The sequence below is a fragment of the Sinocyclocheilus anshuiensis genome, unplaced genomic scaffold (genome assembly GCF_001515605.1).
Source record: "Sinocyclocheilus anshuiensis isolate Anshui unplaced genomic scaffold, SAMN03320099.WGS_v1.1 scaffold180, whole genome shotgun sequence".
Taxonomy (NCBI): Eukaryota; Metazoa; Chordata; class Actinopteri; order Cypriniformes; family Cyprinidae; genus Sinocyclocheilus; species Sinocyclocheilus anshuiensis.
Genome location: NW_015554093.1, coordinates 1,638,976 through 1,662,401, shown reverse-complemented (window position 1 = coordinate 1,662,401; position 23,426 = coordinate 1,638,976). Strand labels below are relative to the sequence as shown.

The 23,426-nt window shown below is 37.0% G+C and overlaps 1 protein-coding gene across 3 annotated transcripts in view; it reads left to right on the top strand.

Moving 5' to 3' along the window:
- Positions 1 to 23,426, top strand: part of LOC107669357 (neurexin-1-like) — a 414,348-nt gene that overhangs the window by 385,359 nt on the left and 5,563 nt on the right. For all 3 annotated transcript variants that reach the window (XM_016461537.1, XM_016461539.1, XM_016461538.1), the window contains 4 exons: positions 4,491 to 4,662; positions 8,076 to 8,165; positions 11,956 to 12,284; positions 22,894 to 22,972. In XM_016461537.1, the coding sequence (XP_016317023.1) occupies positions 4,491 to 4,662; positions 8,076 to 8,165; positions 11,956 to 12,284; positions 22,894 to 22,972 (670 nt within the window). The remainder of the gene's footprint in view (positions 1 to 4,490; positions 4,663 to 8,075; positions 8,166 to 11,955; positions 12,285 to 22,893; positions 22,973 to 23,426) is intronic.

The window sequence follows — 23,426 nt, the reverse complement described above, 5'->3', positions numbered from 1 at the left end:
TTTCAAGAGAATTACATTCATTTCAATAGGAATCCATGGAATTGGGAGTTTCGCGCGACGGTGAAAAATTTCACTGTGCAGATTTTGCTCATGTTCAATCTGGTCACACGAATTTGCCTCACTGATCGATAGAAAGCTGCTTGGTTTGAAAGTAACTTCTGTGTGAGCAGTGCTTCATAGATCACTACACTATTGACAACGGACCGAATTTTGGCCGCAAAATTTTGGGAATGTGACTGCACCTTAATATGCTGACTTGGTGCTGAAGAAACATTATTAAAAATTATAATGTTTAATTTTTTATGGAAACCATACCAACCAATGTTTTTTTTTTATTATTTTATGAAATGAACAGCATTTATTTGAAATAGAAATCTTTAAAAACATTGTAGATGTCTTTGCTGTCACTTTTGATCAATTGAATGCATCCCTTTTGAATAAATGATAAAAGTATTCAATTTCTTTCAAAAGCAAAATCCTACTGACCCAAACTTTTAAACGGTAGTATGTGTGTATATATATATTTTTTATTATTATTATTTTTTTATCATTTCCAGACAACCTCTGGGGGCAGCAAAGGGAGTGGTATTGGGTCTGCAGAAAAGTTTTCAGAAAAGTAGTGTAAAACAGTTTTAAAACTCCCACATTAATTCACCCCCTTATTTTGATTCTGAGGGAATAATTTACTAAAAAATTTGCATATTTTATCACACAGGTCGGTTCTGAGTGTTAGGTTGTGTAGGACGCAACATCAATGTTCCACTACTGCTAAACCAGTGTGCATCTGATTAAACTGGATTGCACGTGCTTTGTGATTGAGATGCATGTTTCTGTGGCACAACTGTTCAGTAAATTCACCCTTGAGCATGTATCTTTCATTGCCCTTGTTTATCTGGGCATTTTATTCGCATTATCTTCTGCCCTTTACAAAATTTGCTCAGTCAGTTTTGTTTTATTTTGTTTTTCCAGATGTTTGACATCTGGGCATTAAAGCCAGGTGTTTTGCACTTTAGCCAGCAGGGACAGCCTGTTGATAGGTGATTCTGTCCTGCCTCAGTAGCACTGCGCTCTAGAGAGATTAGTCACCCACAATGCCCTTCACTCATATGCATCATCAGTATTGCACCCAACACTGAGGCTCTACAACATAAATCACTGTCATTTCTCTTTCTAGTCATGAATGATGTTGCTGGCCGTCTGTTATGGTCATGAGATCGGGAGGTCATTGTGCACTTAGGGGACCGATGGGCCCCTTACCCCTTACCACAGATTGAGCAGTTCGGAATAAAGGATCCATTATTCAACTCTTGACTCTGTCCTTCAATATCTCTGCGTTTCATTGTCCAAGAGAGTCCTCGAGCTACATTTTACAGCCGAGTTTAACAAACAACACTTATGCTTTCTGTCTCTAATTTCTGCTGAGGACAAAGACTTTTGGGCTAAAGTTCTTTAGAGGACACTTCAACACCTGCTGAAGTGTAACTCGCCAGTTTTTTCGTGTGAAAAGAGATGTTCTTTGAATAAATACTTCACAAGGAGTGAAATGTGCAGGATCAGCAGAATGGAAAAGAGAAGCAGCATTAAGATGAGGCAAAAGTGCGAACATTACTTGTCGGTAATGTCCCAACGACTGAAGATGAGAATGTCTATTGAATTTTCTGAGTATGTGAACTTCAATAAGACAAAGCCATTTCAGAACAATATAACAATGAGGGGGAATGCACTGAGGATGAATTGCTTTGTTTATCTTCATGCACTGCTTTCATTGTTTTAGACCCCAATTTGCAAAAAGATTTATGCAGATGCAGTTGACTACTTGAAATGGTGATCGATTCATGTATAATTTGTGAGTATGATTTGTGTAACTGGACTTTTTCTCTTTTGTCTCAGTCATTATGCTTATAGTTTTGCAAAGAGGTTCAGTCTATCCATGCAACAGTAAAATGCATCATTTCCTATCAATTGGCTACTTCAGTCAGAGAAAGTCATGTCCTTGTGATCGAGTCAACCATATTTTTATCCACATTCTGCTGTTTTCCATACCCTGTGAATCATTCTGTTCCCAGTATCGTTCATACTAGATAGGAGTATCTCGAACCAAATGAAAAATAGAGTGAAATGGAGAGCGAGGAGACTGATGAAGTGTTTCATAACATGGTTCCATCCGAGCAAAAACCTTCCTCATTCCTGTCATTCTTCTACCTGGATTTACTTAAACAAAATGGATTGTGATGGTACAGTGAATCTGTGTGTTTGAACTGAAGTGACATTTAAATTAAATTATTTCTTTTTTGGAGGAATTTCAGTTATTCATCATTGCTGTTAAAGTTCCCGCAGCTGTATTGGATACTGGTGTGAATTTTAACTAGTTTAACAAGTAAGACTCAATCAGCATCTCAAGAAAGACCAAGTTTCACTTGTCTACTGTCAAACCAGGCTGAGCTAGCATATGAAAAAAATATTTTTTTTCTATGAAAACACAACCTTTTATGTTCGCTTTTCTTTCTTCTAGTTCTGGTTTTTGTTGTTATTTTTTGCTTTTGTATAGTTTAACATTTGGATGAAATCCTCTTGTGTATTCATTCAGTAGATTTGCCCTTATTTGTATGGTGAGGAGACATTGATATCAGACTAGCATTAGCACACACTCGCTAGTTTTTTATCTCCGCCCTTTAGATTCCAGAACACACTCTGCATTCACCTCATGCTCTGTTTGATATTTGTCAGACATCAGCATCTCAATGAGAACCTGTCAGTTGAGGTTAGAGGAAGGAAGGAAGATATCCAAACTCTAAGCGTGTGTGGAAGTTTTATCAATCTGTGGCTTTGTGTCAGAGAACACGAAACACTTTTTATTATTGTTGTTTTGGCTCTTTCTAGAGACTGATACAGGACGATGGTAAAGCTGTAGAATGGCAACACATTTCATGCTAGCAATGTGATGTTTCCAAAAAGAACGAGGTAGCGTTTCTGAGGTGTCAACTGTTAAATGCTCAAGTGCGCCCCCCAGAGGTGGCTAGTAGCAGGTGGAAGTGTTCTTGGGGGGGAAATGAATCACGGTTAAAATAAAAACAGCAGGAAACTGTCAGTAGTTATACATGTCAGGATGTCAGTAGCTGGCGAGCCAATGTGTGTGTGCCTTTGTGAGAAGGAGCGGTGATGAATACAAAACATGGAGCCACACTCCATTTCCCCTCCTGCACAAAAGACACCGTTGAGCTCCTCTCCCAAGGGTGAGCCACTGTAGCATGTCCAGATGTTTCTTTTTGCTCACACGATATTCCCCATTGCTCTCGCCATCATTCATTTCATTTTATTGTCACATGCAATACCTTTAAATTTCGCTGTTTTAAATTGCTTCATGATCCAGAGATTTTTCTGGATGTGTAGGTCATGTGGAGGTGCATGTTGTATCTATATTGGTTATATCCATGTGCAAAAGTTGACTTGGAGGTGGGTTGTCTGAACAGCTAGACAACTAATTGGTCTTAAAGAAAGCCCTGTGTAATTACAGGGCTTTGTTGTTTCGGGTTCACCTGAACCCAATCAGACACGTTTTGTAGGGGGCGTTTACAAACTGTGCAGCTGTCAGCACACTAATTAAAAAGTCTAAAATGTAAAAAAATACATGTGTAGACAGGTTTAATCAACTTAGGACACTTTTATGTCAAGTTTTTTTTTGTCTTAAAAACCTTTTACTTTTCATTATTTATTTTTTATATAATTCATTATTCTTTTTCATTCATTTGGTTTTACTACTATTTTTAAAAAAATGTATGTATAGAATTTTTTTCATAGAATTTTTTTACTGAAGTTTATAGATTTTTTATTTTGTTTTATATCAATTTTTAATCTTTGAATTTCATTTATTTCAGTCTTGAAGAGTTTTTTTAACATTTTGTAATGAAAATCCATCATAAAAATTTTATTATTTATATAATATATAAATATGTTAAAAATTTAATTATATAATTAAAATATTAATTGTAAACATATGCCTTTTAATTATTTTAGATATTTATTGTGTAAAAATAATTTTAATAACATTTGTACAATTTATATCAATATAATATGAGACATGATGTGTGAAGAAAAAGAAAAAAGAAAAATATCTCTTGTGTACAATGTTTTTGTAGTGCTTCATTTCCAGTAATGCTGTAATTTTTTAATTATCTCAAAATATAATTGCAACATAATAATGCATTTGGCTCATTTAATGTTAGTTATTTTTTAGCTTTTCAAATTCCCACTACAGTGTCACTGATTAAAATGTCAGAATTACAATGTATGTGTTTGCACTGTTGGACATTGTTATTGAACAAATTAAATACACCAGTGAAAGTGTAAAAAGCATCTTTTAAGTGAATTTATTTGGATTACAACTCCACAGGGCCAAAAGTGCCTACAATCTAGACACTACTTGACCTCACTAATCGACTATAACCATCATGACTCATCCCTAATGTCCACCTCTAAACATTCTTACACAGGAACAAGGGAAGGTCAGTGTGATCTTCAATGTGGGCACAGATGACATCACCATAGATGAGCCTGCGGTCACCGTGAACGACGGCAAGTACCACGTGGTTCGCTTTACGCGTAGTGGTGGCAACGCCACCCTCCAAGTGAACAACCAGCCCGTCATCGAGCGCTTCCCAACAGGTAGGACCCAGCAGAGGACAGGGAAAGCCATTTGTGGTGGCGGGTGGCGGGGGGAGGGGAGGGGTAAAAATACTAGGGGCAGCTTCCCTTGGGAATGGACACATGGGGTCAGAGAGAGACACTGTATATTTCTACTCGCACATCAGAGGGACGTTGTTTGAAGCCCTCGGCCTGGATTTGAATCCATGTTGACTGCATGCCTTATTGAAGGGTACAAACTGATTTATAATTTCAAATGTGAATTATTTGGGTTTGAAGTGCGCTGTTTTTACCCTCAAACTCTTCCCAGAGAGTTTATGAGTCACCACATGCAGCGCCCAGATAACCACCATATGCACAATCTAATAACAATTGCAAATTGACACATTTCCCCCCAAGCTGCCTTCCCTAATACATTCAGCCTGAGATGGATTTGGATCCTTTACAGTTCTCAGCTTCAGCCAGCTTTGCTCTAGGCAGGCTGAGGAATGTGTCTCTGCGCCTGTGAAGATCATCCATCCCTGAACTGCACGCAAACTTTGAACCACAAAGCACGCTTTCTTTTTTTAGCATTAGCCAAAACGCTTCTTGCAGGTTGCTCTCTGAACCCTGGTGCTCTCGAGTTGTGGTGTGTAGTCGGCGCCGTAAACTGATATTGCACAGCCCTAAACTTTTGTAACAAGTCTTGATTGATGATCTCAACCCTGCAGTAGTCGTCCCATGAACCGTCCCCGTCCTATACAAACATCTCGCTCTGCGGTCCCTTGGCCTTGTGTGCTTTCCAATTAAACTTGAGCAAACTCTCTCTCTCCCCACTGTGTGCTTAGGGAGCTGCCTTCCTCTCATAGCTGCTGTTCCATCTGAAGACATTTTCTCCGTCTCTAATAGCAATCCTATCTTTCCCGTCCTCATTTTTCATTCGGTTTCTCAAATGTGCTGCTTCACGGCAGGTTAGTGCAACGTCAAGGAGTCTTTAGCAAAAATACAGCTCTAGCCAAATAAAGCGGCGCCTCAGCTCACCTGCTATGCTCCTTCCACCCCCTTGTGTGGGGTCTTGTCTCGAAATTTCCAGAGGTTGAATGGCGCTGCGTCCCTGCTGCTCAGGCTTAAGATTTTGTCTGATTTCTGAAAGGGAGAATTGGTTTTCTACTGCTGCGACATAGGCTTCCTATCCTCCGGGTCTCCCCCTAAGCCCCCTCAGGTGGCGAGAGTCAGATGGGGCAGCCTTGCCAAAGCGCAGGGATAAAGCCCGGCTTCAAATTCGTGACATGCTTCCTTTAAAACTGAGTTATGCGCATTTAAATGGAATGGCACGGCTTTTATGTGGCACCTGTCATCCCGGGGATTTAAAAAAATTATGATATAGGTCTTGCGTGTCATCCAATACTCACAGAGCTCACGTGTGTAAACGAACTCAACTGTGTATCGCTTAGATTAATGGCTTCAGTTAATTCAGTTAATTAAAACTGAGGATTAGATGACCTGATATGTTCCCCGATGGCAGATTTGCTGCTCCCTGTGGACGCGGTTGCAACTGACCGCTCGCCTCGGTATTTTGCTCAACACGCCATTACATTGCCCCATAAATAAGAATCTAGTGGAATCTATGAATAGCAATGCATCAGAGCAGACTTTATTGGATGGATCGGTTTGTTTTCACTCTTTTTGTCGCATAATCACAGACGAGACCTATTTCAAGTTTTCTTTGAAGGTTCAGCACAGAATTTGCCACACATGAGCTCTTTTAACAGGCTTATGGGAGTGGGAGGTTTGGCCCTCATTTAGGTTGCAGGGTGGGTAGGACGAACGGAAGGCTTGTATCTCACACGGCTGTCACAGTAGGAACATGACACAGTATGTGGTATGTCAAAAAAAAAATGCTGTTGACACTTGGCATACCAAGATTTTCCTTCAAGAAAGAATACTTTTAACTGCAAAAAATAATTTCTGTAATTTTACAGTATGTGGATCAGTGGCATGACAGTCATCTTTTTTTGTATGTTATCTTTTAGTTTGTTTTTTAAAAGGCTATTTGTACATATGATGACTTGAATACACCTCTTTTATGATTAGCGTGATTTTTAATTTATGAATTAAAATAAATTTTTTATATTTATATTTTTTGGGGTTAAAGTAAAAAATTTGGGGTTGATGCAACTACTAAAAGAAAAAATAGTAATATATTATTATTTATATTTATTGTTATTCTTAGAATATTTGTTATTTGTTGTGATTTCCACTGCTTATTAGTTATGCTTATATATATATAATTATATATATATATATATATATATAATTTTTTAATATAACTCAGATATGTACATGTATTCAAGGTGTAAAGAAAAGGTCCTTGTTTTTTATGTGATGATTACGTATGTCATTGCTTTTTACATGACGATTACACCACATTACATGTTTAGAGTTATTAAATTTAGACTTGGTGTAATATGGTATAGAATCTTGAAAATGGTTTTTTAAAGTCTTTTAAAACCATACTGTATGAAAACAACATAAACACAAAGAAGTTGGCATGTTTTAAATGAGATTTTTATCATGTCGTTGACCCATTTACTAGATTAAATGAAGGACTTACTGAAATTTTGTGGCAATGTCTCAGCCAGTGTGAAGTTGTATACGTGATGTCTGAGAGGAAATAAACATCACTGTGTGGCAATCAAAACTGACCAAACCGTGGTATAAAGGGGTATTAGGATGACTTGTGGATTTTGACAAGACGGTGGTTGAGAGAAGAGAAGAGAAAACAGTGATGAGGAGATTGTTCTTTTGAGGGAGTTCTATTGGGCCCGAGAGCTCATTTTAGCTCTAGTGAAGGGATCTGTCAGAAAACAGGAACGGTAGACTAGATACACGCTGTCTCTTATCTGGCAGCCATGACACAGAGTCAATTACATCTTTTGTGTCTTTTTATAATTACACGTGTCCTAATTTATGCAGGTACCTCGAGATTTTGATACTAGATGCAGCACTGATTGCATTGTCCTCACTCTGATTTCTTGTAGAGACCAGAAAATGTCTTCCGGGGCAGCTTTGACACTACCATCGTATAACTGCACATTATAATATGTGACATTATCACTGATATCATTGTTGTCCTATTGATTGTATGAAATTTTCCTCAAGTATTATTCGCTAAGATGACATCACAATCAACCAGACCAAAATTAGAAGATAAACAATCACTAAATATGTCCTCAAAGCTTTCTAAACAGAATTAAACATGCTCTAATTAGTCTCAAGCTTCTAAACTGTCTAATAACTAAGAATCCATCTTAAAACCACATAACTACCAGCATAAAGCTCGTTTAGACTTCCTAACTTGCTAAACTTGATAGTCTTGTTGCCATGTTTTTAACCATGTGACGCTTGAACTTCCAGATATTAACCTCTTATCTGTCTCTCTAAATTCTTTGAAGGGAACATTGATAATGAACGGCTTGCTATAGCCAGGCAAAGAATTCCATACAGACTTGGTCGGGTAGTTGACGAGTGGCTACTCGACAAAGGTAATAAAAATGGATTAATTAAACAATGACTCATTAAGGCTCTGTAAGAGGCGCAGTTCCCTTAAAACCACAAAGCTACAAGCCATTTTGAATGAAACCTCCTAAAACCAAAGACTTTGCATTGGCATATTGTGGGCCAAAACAAACTGTGAATTGTGGCTGCCCACTCAGAATGAAAATCCAATCGGTCCTCTCCATGTGGCTTGTGCTTTCCAGATCATGTCCTTCACAAAGTTAGAACTGCACCGCTTCAGAGATTAAGGTTTAATCTTAAACATAACCCTGACTAACCCTTTAACAACGCTCCATAACTGCAACAACTGTCTGTAAATAGTTTCTTTTTTTGCTGTCTTATGTTTTCCTTCTGTGATCCCCTCTGACTTCGCTAATTTTGAAGCAAGGGTATTTAAAAACATTTTAACTATAAAATATAGATTTATATTTTCCAATCCCATGCAGTTAAAGGGACTATTGCTTTTTGTCTCCTTCTAACACTAAAATCAGAATAAAGTTTCAAAATCCCCTTTAACCCTTTGAGTGTAATGAATAAAAAACAATTATAGATTATATTATTTGGACCGTTTGCATGATAGTCTAAAACTTAACTGTGTCATAATCTTTGGACCCGTGAGACATCTGTAAATGGTATTCGACTTTCCCCAAGAAACTTTCTATGTTATTAAAGTGCATAAATAATCTCAGACACCTGCATCAGCACATTATCAAAGAATATTGGGCATTAATGCTCTACTGTATGTGTAAGTTATCAGACTTTTTGGTTGGTTGCACCTTTTTCATCTATATGCAAACTTCCTTTTCTGTTCATTCGCTGAGCTAACATCACATCTAAATGTTAAGTGTAAAACAAATACGCTTGCACTCTTTTTTTACTGAAAACTGACCTTTCTAAGTCTGCATATCTTCGTTGATTGAACTCGATAACATGCAGAGTATAACGTGATCCAAAGTTCAGGTCTACATTTGTCTAAAAGTCATTTTCAGACGTTTAGCTCTCCCTTGTGCATCCAACTAACATCCTTTATCAATATATAATTTTAAATGTATATATTTGCGATGAGCATTTCTTCATGTTCTGATTTGACTTCCACGGTTTGATATAAATAGGGCGTTAAACTAAAGCTAATTTCGTCTTAAACCCCCTAAATCAAACTAACTCAGAGGGTTAAACAGTCTAAATATTAATGAAAGACATTTTCGTAACCAAATGAGAGGAAAATTGCTGTCAGCCTTTGCACATTCAGATGTGATTAACAATGTCCCTTTAACATGTGCAATTATTTATCAGTTCTAATCTATAAGTAATGATAATGACACAAAGCCCTCATACATCAGGTCTGTGTCCTGTATGAATGGTACATTTTACTGAGTGACTGGTCTTTGTGTGAATTTGTCTGTGCCTCATGCTCTCTATCTCAAAGGCTCTTTGGTCTCCTCATTCTCCTAACCAAATGTTCTAACCACTGTTGCTGGGTCTCACATTTAGACGTAAAGAAAAGATCTGTCCAACCTTGAATTAATCACAGAAAAACCTTTTTGCTTTTATGCCAGACATGTGAGGAAATTAAATCTCATTGCACATTTTTAAATAGCAGGTGTAATGCACCTAAATATGAATATTCTGTTGTTATTTATACAAATGTGACCCTGTACCACAAAACCTGTCATAAGTCGCTGGGGTATATTTGTAGCAATAACCAGCAATACATTGTATGGGTCAAAATTATCATTTTTTCTTTTATGCCAAAAATCATTAGGATATTAATTAAAGATCAATTTCCATAAGGATATTTTGTAAATTTCCTACCGTAAATATATCAAAACATAATTTTTGATTAGTAATATGCATTGCTAAGAACTTCATTTGGACAACTTTGAAAGGCGATTTTCTCAATATTTGTTTTTTTTTTGCACCCTCAGATTCAGATTTTCAAATAATTGTATCTCAGCCAAATATTGTACAATACATCAATGGAAAGCTACATCAATATGATGTATAAATCTCAATTTCACAAAATTGACCCTTATGACTGGTTTTGTGGTCCTGGGTCACAAATGTCCCGCAGGACACAACAGGAGAAATTTTAGATACTGTCCTGGTTGCTTTATTCCAGTGACTGAATAAAAAAGAAAATAAATCATTTTATATCATATATCATTTTTCTTTCAACACTGCTAAATCAATAAAATGGTTTTTTTTTTTAAAAGTCATTATGGTCCAGTGTCATTTGGTCCCCATTTACTTTCAATGTATAGGCAAAAACAGTTCTCAAAATATAAATATTTAAATATCTTCCTTTTTATATATATATATATATATATATATATATATATACACACACAACATGAGCAAATGATGATGGAACTGTCATTTTAAGTTTCATGTGCTACTCTCACTTAAGTGATAAAGAGAGACTATACATTTATACCATTTTCTCAGTGGTACTTTACATACTGTATTATGTCAGCATATGTAACCATCCTTAATGTCACACATTAATCAGAATAATCTTTCCACTGTACGATAAAAGAACATGTGCAATTGGAAAGTGGCCATCTGGCTTCTACCCACTCTATTACGACATGCCTTTCCAAGATTATGGTCTTTTTATCTCCACTCTCATGTCAAACTTGGTTATTTTCAACTGTTAAAATTGAGACCCTGCTTGTGTTAAATGGCAACCCTTCATTAAGCATTAAGTGACTCACAGAGGGGATAACAACTGCCCACTTCATAATCAACTGTGTCAGAGTACCTGTTCATCAGGATTAAATGGATGGCAGCAGTCCAGCTCTCAGGGGCCAAAGGAAATGGCACTTTGAGTTAACCATCCTTTTCCTCTTTAAGTAGTAATTCTGAAGGTTTTGTTGGCATTAAATGATATCTAAACTTTAGCCAGATTTCGTAACATTCACTGTTATAATTCAAAACCACTTGAATTAAACATGTAGCGCTGTGACTACCTGTCGCAGCTTTAAAGATTTCATAATAGTGGTTTAGATTTCTTGTTTTTTTTATGATCATCAACTCAGTGATCAATTCAACCTGTGGTATATTCTAAATGAAACGACTCTGTGACAACTCAATGGAGATTCAGAGGACGAAATCCTCAATGCAAAGGCATAGTGTGTGTGTGTGTGTGTGCGCGCCCCTATGTATGTGTATTCGTGGGGCTGGAGGAGAAACTCCTCTTGCCTCAGTGACACATTAGCATTTGAGCTGGCAGATGACACTTATTCATGTAGATTAGCATCAATGAGGCCTCTGTCTCTGAATAAAACATATCCAAAACTCTTTACATACTCATAAATATTGTTTTCCAATTTGGTCCTCCTTATTCAGTTCATTATCCACAGCTCAAGCCCTACTAGTTTAATGAGGCTCAAATGACAACATACAGCCATTATTCTATAATGATAGGGGCTCTTCCATTCCTCCTCGATCTGACCCTCATAGAGGAGCCACCTAAGGTTTCAGGATTGATCTTTGGCATCATGTTTAATACAACATTTTATCCCCTGCACTAACCGGGTCAGCAACGGCAGCCATTAGAATTGGAGATTACCATCAGCAGGTTCAAATGTTAAAAGTGTTATCAGCTGATTTAGAAACATCTTGCCGATGACGCCAAAAACAGCCTGTACTGATGGTCACTTTTTGCTTCTCTGTCTCTCCTTGCTGTCGTACTGCTCTCTCTCTTTCTCTTTCTCTTTCTCTTTCTCTTTCTCTATATCTTGCTCCTCTCTCCATCTCCTCTATGATCCATCACAGGTCGACAGTTGACTATCTTCAACAGCCAGGCGGCCATAAAGGTGGGAGGTCAGGATAAGGGGCGGCCGTTCCAGGGCCAGATCTCAGGCCTGTACTACAACGGGCTGCAAGTTCTAAAACTGGCCGCCGAGGGGGATCCGAACGTGCAGGTGACAGGAAACTTGCGTTTGGTTGGGGACGCACCCTCCGTCCTGTCCACAGAGACCACCTCGGCCACCCCTCCAGCTGCGGCGGACATGTCCACCACCATAATGGAGACCACCACCACCATGGCCACTACCACCACCCGTAGACAGCGCTCTCCTAGCCTGAAGGACAGTATTGCACAGGTAAGGATGGGATGGTGGAAGGTGTATTCATCCAGAGAGACAGGTCTCTTGTTGGGCCGTGTCTCCTGAATGAGGGATTTTGTTGCATTTATGAAGAGTTTTGTTTTACAAGATGTCCAGTTGGTATCAGCATTAAACGAGCTGACAGGACAGACCACTCCGGGGTAAAAAATCTGTCATTTATTGCTTTAAAAAGAGCCGTCACTCTGCACCTGGAAGGCCCTGAAGGACAAGAATCATAATGCTCAGATTCGCATGTATCGGGATTTATCTCCCCCACATATGCTTTTCCTTTCATTCCTCCCACACATAGTATTTTGCTCGTCACATTTCCTTTGAACGGTCCTGCAGTTTTCTCAAGTCATTATTTTCTAAGCCTCGAGAAACATATTCAGAGCTGTGGCAATTTTCTTGTGAAAGCAAACACTTTAAACAAAATGATTAAATTTCTATCCATTTGTCAGATTTCCAGTTTGACATTATTTTTTTTACTCTGATTAAAGGACTTAGAGAAAATGTTTTTGTTTATTTTACGGTTATATGTGTCAGGAAAAATATATTTTTAATTATAGATTGTTGAAAAATGCTACATACATTTATCTTTTAGGTTTGTAATAATAGTTTGAAATTTATAAATTAAATATAAAGCACCTCAATGAAAACAATGAATTCAAAACTTTATTATCATTTCATAATATTAGTTTTTTTTACTTTTTTGTTAACTAGAAAACACTATAGCATGTTCAGGACTATCACAAATCATTCTCACAATTTCAGTAGTGTAACATTGGCATATTGCTAAACAACAAAATATTCAGTATGGCATTGTCTTGCAATTGATTTCGATATTGTAATATTAGCATATTGGCTAAAACAAAAACAAAATATTCTGAATAGGATCGAATCACAATTGATTCTGAAAACTCTGATTATTTTACTGTACGATTTACTGTATATTTATCAGTGTGTATATATATTGTTTTATATATTTTTAATTTTAGATTGTTAAAAATGCACCATACATGTCTCTTAAATTTGCAATAAATTTATATAAATATAAAGCAACTCAATAAAAACAATGAATTCAAAAACACTTCGCATAGACTGACCATTGTTGTTCCTAGCCCAGCAATTTTTCATGTCTTTTGACAGCCTAAAAACAAGTATTAACCTCAAGCAGCATCTGTAAAACGCTGGAGCACAAGGCTATTAATATGGAGGATATTGAGTGTTATATCTGACATGTGTGTTGTCTCGGGCCCCCATTCATCACATATTGGTGACAAGTTAGGAGCGTTTGCCTCCCCCACTGTCAGCCTTTATTCATGTGGTGTTCAACTCTATTGATCAGGAGATGCACGTTGATAAGAATAAAGGGCAAGCTCAATAACAATCAGTGTCAATCATAGTGAAACTGCCAAGATCCATAGCCACTAGCGGCACGTATTAGCGTAAATGAGGACAGGCGTGGATTCTCTCACATGTGCGCTGTGAATCACTCCTAATCCACGCTGTCCTGGTTGTAAATAGTCATACAAAGCAATAGCAGGGAAATGGGGATTTGAGTGAGACAGCTTAGTGCCGAGGAAGTCCCAGTGCACCACTCCTCTTCTCTTCTCCCCAAGATGAGTAAGACATTTATATGGAAGAGCACCAAACACTGTGTCTATGATGAACTATATTACCATTTCACAGTGTAAAAAAGACATTTAAAAGAAAATTTCTATGTGTAGTTCAAATTGATTATGTTACCAATATTTGTGTGTTCTATGCAGGAACTTTTTTGCTCACCAGCCACTGTGGCTAGTGGTTTTTCAAAGTTACTAGCCACTCAGCATTTTCACTGGCCACAATTTTTTTTGGTTTGTTGGGAAATTATGTTTTATATGATTAAAGTTTATATTAATTTTAGATTAAAACGATATTAATTTAAAACATATAAATATATCTTGTCTTAATTGATTAGATTTTTTTAGAAGGCAAGGCAAGGCAAGTTTATTTATATAGCACATTTCGTACATTGTTAAAAATGCACCATACATGTCTCTTAAATTTGCAATAAATTTATATAAATATAAAGCAACTCAATAAAAACAATGAATTCAAAAACACTTCATATTCTATATATATATATATATATATATATACAGAGCTGGGTAGTAACTGATTACATGCCATCTGGATAACGTAATCAGCTTCCCAAAATCAGGTACTCGTAATTAGAGTACATTACATTTTATAATGCTCATAATCAGAGCAGGAACTTTTTTGCTCACCAGCCACTGTGGCTAGTGGTTTTTCAAAGTTACTAGCCACTCAGCATTTTCACTGGCCACAATTTTTTTTGGTTTGTTGGGAAATTATGTTTTATATGATTAAAGTTTATATTAATTTTAGATTAAAACGATATTAATTTAAAACATATAAATATATCTTGTCTTAATTGATTAGATTTTTTTAGAAGGCAAGGCAAGGCAAGTTTATTTATATAGCACATTTCGTACACAATGGTAATTCAAAATGCTTTACATAAAAGAAAGTAAAATAATCATAAAAAAAAATTATAGACAGTTACTTTTTTATGGATTACATATTATTCACACAATGGCAGTAAATCATTCTTAATTTATTGATTCTCACTAATTCTTCTTTTTTCTCTTTTAAATTTTCCTGTCTAAAAATCCTGTGTCACACCATTTAGCTTTTTATATTCACAATACAAAAATGGCCATGTAAATATCATGTAAGTAATTTTGTGATCCATGCAAAGGATTCCCACAAAGGGATTCCCAAACGTTTATGTCAGCCAGACCCCTCTGACATTAAATATTTACATGAAATATCTCTGAGGAAGTTAATATTTCAATAATTTAACAACACATTGAATGAATGAATAAATAAATAAATTAAACAAAATATCGTCATTTACAATAGTAAAAGTAGTTGAAATGTTTTTCTAATATAATTAATTAAATTTGAGTCTAATAAATGCAGGTTTTTAATTCAACTGTTTAAATATAAATAGATTATGTAATATTAATGCAATATTATTGATGTTTGTAGCCATGGCTCCTGATGATCCTGTTCAACTTGATTAACTTGAAAATTGCATTTAGGACATAAATGACTGAATGTCACAAAACTTCTTACAACTCAACCAAGATAAAGCTGAAGTTTTGATTATTGGATCAAAAGCACAGAGAGAGAAACTGACCCCTAGGCAAGGCAAGGCGAGTTTATTTCTATAGCACATTTCGTACACAATGGTAATTCAAAGTGTTTTACATAAAAGAAAGTAAAATAATCATAAACAATAATCACAAAAATGAAACAAGGAATTTAAAAACTTTGAAAATGATTTAGAAATTGATTTCAAATGAATTTAAGACAGTTAAAAATAGAAAATGATTATACATACATAAAATACAGTGCAATCAGTTCGGACATCGCACAATGCTCATTCAATACATGCACAGCTAAAAAGATGATAGTTAATATTTCAATAATTTAACAACACATTTGCATGTTTACAGTTAGATGTCTCTTAATGGTCACACTGACATGCAGGTAAACAAATTAAATATTTATATTTTTAGTGTTCAAACTTAAATAATTTATTTAAAATTTTTATGATTTAATTAATTATTAGTATTTTATCAACTCACAAACCCACTACAGTTCTTACTTTAAGACCAGTTTGGTAAGGCCTGATTTAATGTAATGTTTAATGCGTATTATGATGTTGATATCAAAAAATGGAATATATTTTCTTGCTCTTTCCTTTTTTATATCAATATGGTATGTTTAATGGTAAGTTTAAAGTAAGTTAGATAAAAAGTAATCTAAAAAGTAGTCAGAATACATTACCTAAATGAGTAATCTAGATTACTTTATTAATTACAGTTTTCATCATGTGTACCAGCACTGATATTTTGCCAGAATCAGAATGTAAGCAAATATCATTTATCGTCTTAATGAGCACTGTCTCTGTGCTGTGATGTGGTCGGAACCCAGATTGAAAATTGTACAGGTATCCATTTGAGTTTAAGTATTTGTTCAGCTGATTAAGAACTACCTTTTCAATAATCTTGCCTATAAAAGGACGATTTGATATGGGTCTATAATTGCTCAAAATGTTGTTATCAAGATTGCTCTTTTTCAGAAGGGGCTTACAAGTTTCGTCTTCCGCCACATCCGCTCAGCTTTTCTGCATTGTCTTTTCATACTCTGTACTGCTGTTGATTTTCTTCAAGCTGATTTTTGTCTGCCAGTCTTCTTGCTGACTTTCACGATTAGATAGGTCAGCCGTACGGCTTGAGAAGGCCTTAGACTTTCTATCACGTGAAAAAACAGAAATAGAGAAAGCTACAGGCACACTGGGTTCTCGCTTTTTCTGTAAACAATTGTGAATGTTGCTGCTATCAAAGCGGGGACCCGACACATATCACTGAGAGCTGCTATCAGATGTTTTTGGATCACCTACAGCAGATGGAGGGTTTGGGCCCTGGCGTTGTGGCAGCGGCCGGAGAGCTCTCACAGGAGGAGGAGGAAGAGCTGGGCCCACAGGCTTTGGTGGTTGGGGGGCCCACCATTTTTTAGTTGATATCTGGGGGCTTGCAGCGAATCCTGGCTGTTTTCCAGAAAGTCGTCCTTGGGTGCTGAGTCTTGGAGCTGTTCTGATAAGTCACAGTCTGTCTGTGACGAGCTCTGTGGGCAGGGCTCAGCCGTGATGGTGTCCATGAGCAGTGCTTGTTGTGGCTGCGTGGTGTTATCAGTGTCCTTGTGGGATGTGTCAACCACATGACGACTCGGACCAGGTGTGTGTGTGCTATTCAGGCTGAGTGGATTGACACACTCTGCTGAAGGATGATGGAGGGAGAAGTAGATATTGTCCTTAAGCACTCTTGCACCAAGTTTGTTTGGGTGAAGGCCATCCGGTTTAAACAGTTGTTTATGTCCCCAGAAAAGATTAAAGTTGTCGATGAAATTCATTCCTTTTATATTGCAAGATCGTTGTAGCCATGTGTTCAGCCCAAGCAACCGTGAAAACGTATTAGTTCCTCTTGCTGGGAGTGGTCCACTGATGAACGACTGAATTTTGTGTCTTCGAAGTGTTTCAAAGAGTTCACTGAAATTCTACATAATCCTACTTAAGAAATTCTGACTGCTCTTTCCGAATATCATTCTTCCCCACATGGATGATGATTCGATTTGCAGTCTTGTGCTTCATTAGAATTTTCCAAAGTTCCTTGTTCAAATCAGAAACTGTTGCTTGAGGAAAGCAGAAAGTTGCTGAATTTCTGCTACTGATGTTTCTGATAATGGAGTCGCCCACTATCAGAGTCCTGGGCTCGGCTGCGCTCTGAGCTGAATGCCACTGTCTGCTCGACCTTGAGCGCCTGTTAATAGCGACGTTAGCTGCTGGCTGATACGATCCATGTTTAATCACATTTGGGGATTCCTCACGCGCATTCATTAATGCTTCAAATCTGTTCTCAAGATGTAAAGGAGGTGGTAGAATACCATTGTTTGCAAGCCTTGTCATAGCCAAATCTGGGGTAGAGGATGCTATCACAGCAATATGAGATACTCGTGAAAATCTGATGTCTTGAGTACCTTTGGCTCTCGCTCCCTGTTTGTGCCATCGATTAGTGTGTCGATCAGTTTCGGCTTGTTCCTCTACACTTGGTATAAACTGTTAGAGATTCACTAGATTCATGGGACTCACCGGCTGTATGCTGAGGGGGTCCATGATGACGGTCTGCTGAGTGTTCTGCCCGTTTTGGAAGTCCAGCAAGTAACTTTGTTTCAAGAACCACAATCCTTTGTAGAAGTTTGCGGCAGTTAATGCAAGTAGATCCAACAGGAGGCATTCTCTCTCTCGACTGTTTGAATGTAGACAGCTGAGTTTTCCCTTCTCCGGAATGCAAGCTGCTGGCAGTGGGAGGCAAAAGTCTCCTTTTTGTAGTATTATTCCAGTCCCAAAGAGTTTTTAGTTTTAGTGTTTGTGCCAAAAATGTGTTGTTTGAGCACTGTGCTGATCTGCTGAAGTAAAAATCTTAGAAAAATCCGAGAAAAGTACAAAAAATAGGAAGCAAAGCGCAGAGCAGTAAGCAAGAACGTCCGAACGGTAGAGAAGCCGGAAGCAAAGCCTTTTAGCTTCTTATCGATCCACTGGTTCACATTTACGACTATGTGTTTGCTGCGTAAAAATATGGGTTGATTTTCACATTATTCTAAATAAAAACATCAGACTGGCCTATTGAAAATGCACATTCATTTTCTGCCAGCAGGTGGCGCTTTTGGAACGGCAGAAATATAGCGATTTGCCCAGTAATGGCTGAACACAAAGCAGCGCTGCACTCATAAACAATACTTTATCAGGCATTATAAGTAGGTAAGATAAAATGAAAATGTCAGAAAGTTTTCTGAAAACAGTCAATTCCCTTCAGAGATACATTCATATAAAAACACCCGCGCTGCGTTTTGAAACGTGTAGCACTCATATTTATTCAATGAAATTATAGCCTTTTGAAGTTTAATCGTCACATTAAATCATATCGCGATTCTTGTCTTTCTGTCCCCAAATTTAAGACCTCTTGAATTTGTAATAAAGACATTTCTTGTACCAGTTAGGGCATTTAAGACTTTTTATGGCCTTAAATTTGATACAACTAAATTTAAGGACCCCCGGAAATCCTGAAATTTCAACCCACCAAAGTGGCTAGTGGGAGTGACTGTCACATGTCACTATTGAAATCCACCCTCATTTGCCGGGTTGGCGGGTGTTAATGTCAAGCCCTGGTTCTATGTATTTCTATATAGTCCCATGCAGAGTATTTCATAATTCGCTTAGCAACATGCTAATGCCACAATTAAAATCAGTTGTGAGTCAATCTCATGTACAGTATTTCATCATCAGCTTGGCAACATGTTAATGTTACACTGCTGAAATGAATTGTTTGTCAGTTATGTACACAATATGTAGTTGCTAGTTTAGCTACATGTTGTTACATTACTGAAATCAATGAGTCAATCCCATGCAGAATATTTTGTTGTTAGTTTAGCAGCATGCTAATGCCACACTTTACTGCAATTAATTGTAATAATAAGTCCATGGGGATCGCTTGTGTGGTAAACATAGACTTATGTAGATAGTTCTGGACCAAAATACTTATAATGTTCCCTGTCAATGAAGATGCTCCCTTTGTAGACAATAGGGAGCCAGGCAGCACACATCAGGCCTTGAATGTGGAGGAAAAACATCTGAATATTTGAAGGGCAAATCTACTCAGTGTACATTTCAAACTCAAATCAAGTGTTCTGAAAATCAGTCAGAGCTGCAGGGTCAGACATATGTTATTATTTCAGCCTCATTTTGAGTGGCTTGTGCTGTTTTGTATCAAAGCGTCCATACCTCCAGCAGCATAAATCTTTTGTTCTAAGATTGCTTTTCCATGACCTCAAATTTGTGGTTCTTTTGAAGTGAAACTTCACGACACCACATAAATCACAGCTCACATCATCGCTCTTGCGTTGCATTGGAAATTGTGCCATTGTGAATAGTGTTGGTTAAGTAAGCCCTTGATCAAGCTGACAAAATGCTATACTTCCCTTTTAAGGATTAGGACATTTAAAGTGCCCTCTCCTTTCTTTTTGGCCATGTCAAAAAATTAGTCATGGTGTATTTGTCAAAAATGTATGCACACATCAAAACACAACCTGCAATTTCAGTGCGCTTAATAAACTTGTCTTACCAAACACATAGGCATTGTGCAGAAGTGCAGATAAGAAGCGCGCTAATTATCCTTTAATAAACGCAGTCAGGCAAAACTAATGCTGCAATGCGTCTTTTAATTAGAAGTTCGAAATGTCAGTCTTTAGTATTTGTAAATCAGACTCAAAAACCAAGCAAATTTGTCATATCTTTTCTTTTCTCCCAGTAAATGCTTTGATCGTTCAAAGGCAGGCTTTTTATTTAAAATAACCCTGATGGTGCTTTCAGTATATTTAAGGTTGGTTGTCTTAAGGTTTTTTTTTTGTTTGTTTTGTTTTCAGCAGTTCAGCTACATCAGTATTTGATGGATGTCGAGGATACAAAATGTTTTTGTATATTTGGTGTAAATTAAGCATAATAACATTGGAAAGGCTTTGAAACAGAATGTTTTTCTCAATAAGCTTCAATAAGTAATTTAACTCTGCCCAGTTGAGGTTTTAAAATATTTGTAGCTGACAATGGTGAACAGTTAGAACAAGAAAAACTCTAGCAAAATGTGAACTAGATCAATACAGCACTATTTCAGCCAGACCGACTAAGACTGTCTACAAGCCAATTCAGTTAGTCATGGAAACCACACACAAACATTTAGAGCTCATTGCATTAACTCTTTAATAGTTTATGATGCTTACCATGATTGTTTTTATTACATTCATATGTAAAAGGTATTCCTCTAGCTATATTTTTTGTTTGTGTGTATTAAAATAGAGAACGCGAATGCACATACTGGTGTCACCATCAATAAATACCTTCTTATACCTCATCTAGCCTTCGAAAGGGGAGTCTCATTCTGCCAATGCTCCCAGACTCGCAAACAGATAAATATGCCCATATGAGTGAACAGCAAAATTGTTCTGACCTCTCGATAGGAAAGGACAAACTGATGCGCCCAAATCAGTCATGCCCCAGATCCAATTACATGTTTTATGAATGTGAGGTATGAGTCGGGAATGTTAATTCAAACTCAGGTCAAACCAAGGGGCAGCAAAGCCATTTGGTCTAGCATCATAAGAGCTGAACAAATGCCTCAGCAACCAATGGGTGTTTCTTCAGCCGTGGGTGCTTTTGAGCTTGTGGACTTTCAGAAAATACAATTGAAACAGTGGACATACATCACAGAAGAATTCTGTCATTTTCTGGAAGAATTTTCACTACAGTGTTTTAAAATGACATTTCAAACACTTTTAGAATGTGGTGGAAGTGACATTTTAAGCATTTTTGGAATATATTGACTCCTTTGTCTTCCTAAAGTTAATTTCATTGGTAGCATTTTATGTATCCTAAATACACACAATTAAAGTGCCCCTATTATAGTTAATGAAAGGTTCATATTTTGGTTTTGGGAGTCCCCAACAACAGGATGACATGCATGCAAGGTCAAAAAACACTTTCATTGTCTTATAATATGCATGCATTCATTTTTACCTTACTTGCTCAATGACTTCCAAATGATTCGCTCAACGATTCATTTTTCCAAACCCCTTCTTTGCGTGACGCTAATCTGCGATGATTGGTCTCATTTTAGGCATGTAATGCCTGATAAAGCAGCGTTTGTGGGCGCAGTGCTGCTTTGTGTACAGCGTTACAGGGCAGGGTTGCCAGGTTTTTGCAACAAAACCCACCAAATTGCTACTCAAAACTAGCCCAATCGCGTTTCAAGGGGGGTTCCCTGGTAAAAATCACATTCGGGGGGGGGTAAAATATAATCCTCCAGTAAAATTCGCATTCCAAGGGCTAAATATTACGTTATCAGGGTCGCTTCAACCGGCGGACATGAAAAACAACCCGCGGCAACAGTGTTAAAGTAGCCCAATTCCACGGGAAAACCGCAGACTTGGCAACACGGTTACTGGGGAAACCGTTATTTTTATCGCTCCAAAAGCTGCACCTAGTGTCAAAGAATTAATTTGCATTTTCATTCAGACCAACGTGAAAAGACCAACAAGTGGGCGGGCAATATGCTAATGTTTCATGTTGACATCAACATGAAACGACTTGGGATTCGTTTTAAAAACGACTCGTTTCAGTGATTCAGGGTCAACTCTTTCTTTTGAAAGACAATAACTTTATACACGGTGAACTTTCACATTTAAAACTTTGCAGGATATTTTCATTCACTTAGAGCTGTGTTACACACTGCATGAAAGGTAATTTTCAAAAATCCATAATAGGGGCACTTTTATTTTATTTTCACACTTTTTGCATCACTGTACAAAATTACAAATTGAAAATGACACACAATAAAAATTTATATATATATATTCTCTTATTTTGTATCAGATATGCTCTTGACTGACACTGTTGTCTCCCTGGTAAGCAAGATTAAAAAGATTAAAAAAAAAATTAAAAAAAAACTTTATTAAAGGCAAAATTGTTTATTGTGGTGAAAATACCTGAGGCAGCTGTAATTTTTACATTTATATAAATCACACAAAAAATATTGAAATTGTTTGTATATTATTTCTTTGTTGCAATCATCATTGATTTAACATTTTAATCATTCATGTTTATAGTCATTTTTTATCGTTTCTGAAAGTCTGGGTCAAGGGTAAAACTATAATATCAAAATGTATTTGAAAAGTAGAAAAATTTTATTAAAAGTTATTGAAAAGTTTTAATGTGAAAAAAGCTGAAAACTGTTAACTTTCATAAAAACAACCCCTGGGGCATAAGTGGCAGAATATGACCAAAGCAGTGGGCTTAAAAGAAAACTGGCCAAATAAATCAACAATTTCAGACTGCTTGCAGAGAATGTTGTAGAGAAATCAAATTAAATGCAATCTGCCTGCAAACTTGGAAAAATGAACCATCTGTACTTGTATTCACTTTCAGAACTCAGATGACCTGCTGGTGGCATCAGCCGAATGTCCCAGTGATGATGAGGATCTGGAGGAGTGTGAGCCGGGCACTGGTGAGTACAAACACACACAGCAGCACTGAGGCCATACAGACCCACAGAAGCTTCAGGCGCTCACAGGCAGCACAAACATCAGATCAAACTATTTTCTTTTAAAGGGGTCATATGATGCTTTTTTAAAGATCATTATTTTGTGTATTTGGTGTAACAGAATATGTTGACATGCTTTAATGTTCAAAAAACACATTATTTTTCAAATACTGTACATTATTGTAGGTCCTCTATGCCCCACCTCTCTCAAACGCTTCATTTTCTACAAAGTCCCTCCTTCCGACAAGCGCAGTCTGCTCTGATTGGCCAGCTGACCCAGTGCATTGTGATTGGCCAAACACCGCAAGCACTAGTCAGAAATGTAACGCCCCTTACCATAAACGCGAGCTTCATCTTTCAAAATAAATGTAAAGACAGTAAATAATGTCATTAGTTTTACCATCAGTTCAAGCCCGAA